Source organism: Temnothorax curvispinosus, unplaced genomic scaffold (assembly GCF_003070985.1).
Source record: "Temnothorax curvispinosus isolate PA1 unplaced genomic scaffold, ASM307098v1 QBEX01015674.1, whole genome shotgun sequence".
NCBI lineage: Eukaryota > Metazoa > Arthropoda > Insecta > Hymenoptera > Formicidae > Temnothorax > Temnothorax curvispinosus.
The window spans coordinates 5633-7667 of record NW_020225454.1 but is presented as its reverse complement, the minus strand read 5'-3'; the positions used below and the strand labels follow the sequence as shown (position 1 = coordinate 7667).

The window sequence follows — 2035 nt, the reverse complement described above, 5'->3', positions numbered from 1 at the left end:
GGCCTAAAACGGGCCTGCAGATGCAGACGAGTCCGGCCGCGGCTCCCCCCGGGCTCGGAGGGATGACCCGTATAGCGGATGGGCCGGGTTGGGCCGATCCGTCTGCCGAGGCACAGATGGAGGAGCGACTCGCTGCCAGGATAACAGCCCATTTTAATAGATGGCGAGCGGGGGAACGGTGGTAAAGCCGAAGCCTTTGGGCCAGGCGGCAGAACCGACCCCTGCCGCTATACCTGGGGGCAAGGAAGGGAAGGGAAAAGATGGGGGGAAAGCCGCGCTCGCGACTGTCCCCGCCGTCTCGACCACCCAGACTGCCAGAGGGGAAGACAAGACCGCCTCGAGGGCCCCCGCTGGAGCCTCGGGGACGCGGCAAAAGGGAGCCGTTACGTCGGATGTACCCCGACGAGCCTCCCAGCCTGAGCCCGAGCGAAGGTGGTAGGGAGGCGGAAGATGAGGAAGGGGGAGGCCCTATTCTCGCCCCCTCTTCTTTCCGCCCCGGAGAAACCAGTAAGACCGGCGCGGCAAGATCTTTAGGTCAGACTGCGCCAGCCAAGAAGACGAGGCGGCAGCTCCCGAGGGCAACCGCCGTCATTATTATTTGCCCCGAGGGGCAGTATGGTAAAGTGATGGCGGAGATCCGGAGGAGGGTTAGCCTTCAGGATCTAGGGGTAGGTGAGTTCCGGGTGAAACGCGCAATCACCGGAGCTCTCACCCTGGAGGTCCCGGGACCAGACAGTTTCAAGGCGGACCTACTCTGCCAGCGCGTGGCAGAGGCGGTCGCTGGAAGGGTGGGAGTCAGAGTCGCCAGGCCCGTTAAGACTGCGGAAATCCGCGTCAATGGCCTGGACGACTCTGTCTCCACGGCCGAGTTGGCGGAAACGCTGGCGCGCAAAAGCGCGTGCCCCGCCAGCTTGATACAGGTGGGGCCCATAAGACGGGCCCCAAGTGGAACAGGGACCGCGTGGGTTCGCTGCCTTCTTGCTGCGGCCAATAGGGTCGTGGCGGAGTGTAGGCTTACGGTGGGCTGGGCACTGGCAGGGGTCGATCTCTTGGAGCAGCGGCCCCTGCAGTGCTTCAGGTGCCTGGAGGGGGGATATGTCCGGGCACAATGCCGCAGTGAGATTGACCGTTCCGGTCAATGTTACCGCTGCGGCGAGCCCGGACATAGGGCCCAGAATTGTGCAGCGCCTCTCCGGTGCCCTCTCTGTTTTAAGGAGGGCGCACCGGCGCACAGTGGGGCGAATCTATCAAAAACCGGATATTGGACGAAAAAATAAAAAACGTTTAATTCAAATTTTGACGAGATTTTATGTTAATATATATCCTAAACTATAAATAAATGTGCTTATAATTGATTTTATCCTTTGTTATTTCCTCAAAATGATCTGATAAAGTATGACATTTTCGTGAATACTGAAATTCTAGTAATTCGATAGGTTACTTTCTAAAGACTCTGCCGAAAGCATAACTGCGATCAATATAATATTATTCGTGACGTCATCAAATTTAGATTTAGAGCACTACTTAGTTATTATCAAATTCAATTATCGAAAAAAGATTGTTTTCCACAGCAAGAAACAATAGAAATTTTTGAAATAGGAAAGTCTCTCTACACAAAGTCTTTTGGATCATACTGCTTTTAGATTCATTAAACTGCTACGTCCTCGTTTAAGTGCATCTGCAAATTTAACGATGATATCTAAATGGGGATGCGATGGTGCTTCCGATCAATCGCTTTACAAGTTGAATTTTGATTATCCCTTATACGATGATTCTAGTATTTTTATATGCAGTTTTGTACCAATAAAAATTTATTTTAATGAAAATGGCGAAGTGTTGTAGACAAACGATACCCCTTCCTCAACTCGTTTCTGTAGACCGATCAAATTCAAATTTGTGAAGGAACAAGAAACTGAAGTTAAAGCTATTACTGAGAGAATTAAGGAAGAAATATCTTTTTTGATATCAACTGTTTCCGAAGAAGGTATTTCGATACAGCATACGCTTTTATTTACTATGATCGACAATAAAATCT

The 2035-nt window shown here is 51.1% G+C and overlaps 1 protein-coding gene across 1 annotated transcript; it reads left to right on the top strand.

The window, feature by feature from the left end:
- Positions 1–260: 260 nt before the first annotated feature.
- LOC112465963 lies at positions 261–1277 on the top strand. The gene has a single exon (XM_025033790.1). It carries the CDS (start codon positions 261–263, stop codon positions 1275–1277), a length of 1017 nt encoding a protein of 338 aa, XP_024889558.1.
- Positions 1278–2035: the final 758 nt, after the last annotated feature.

Bases quoted from the DNA above. Each gene is read 5' to 3' on its own strand.
- LOC112465963 (XM_025033790.1), top strand. From the start codon at position 261: ATGGGGGGAAAGCCGCGCTCGCGACTGTCCCCGCCGTCTCGACCACCC.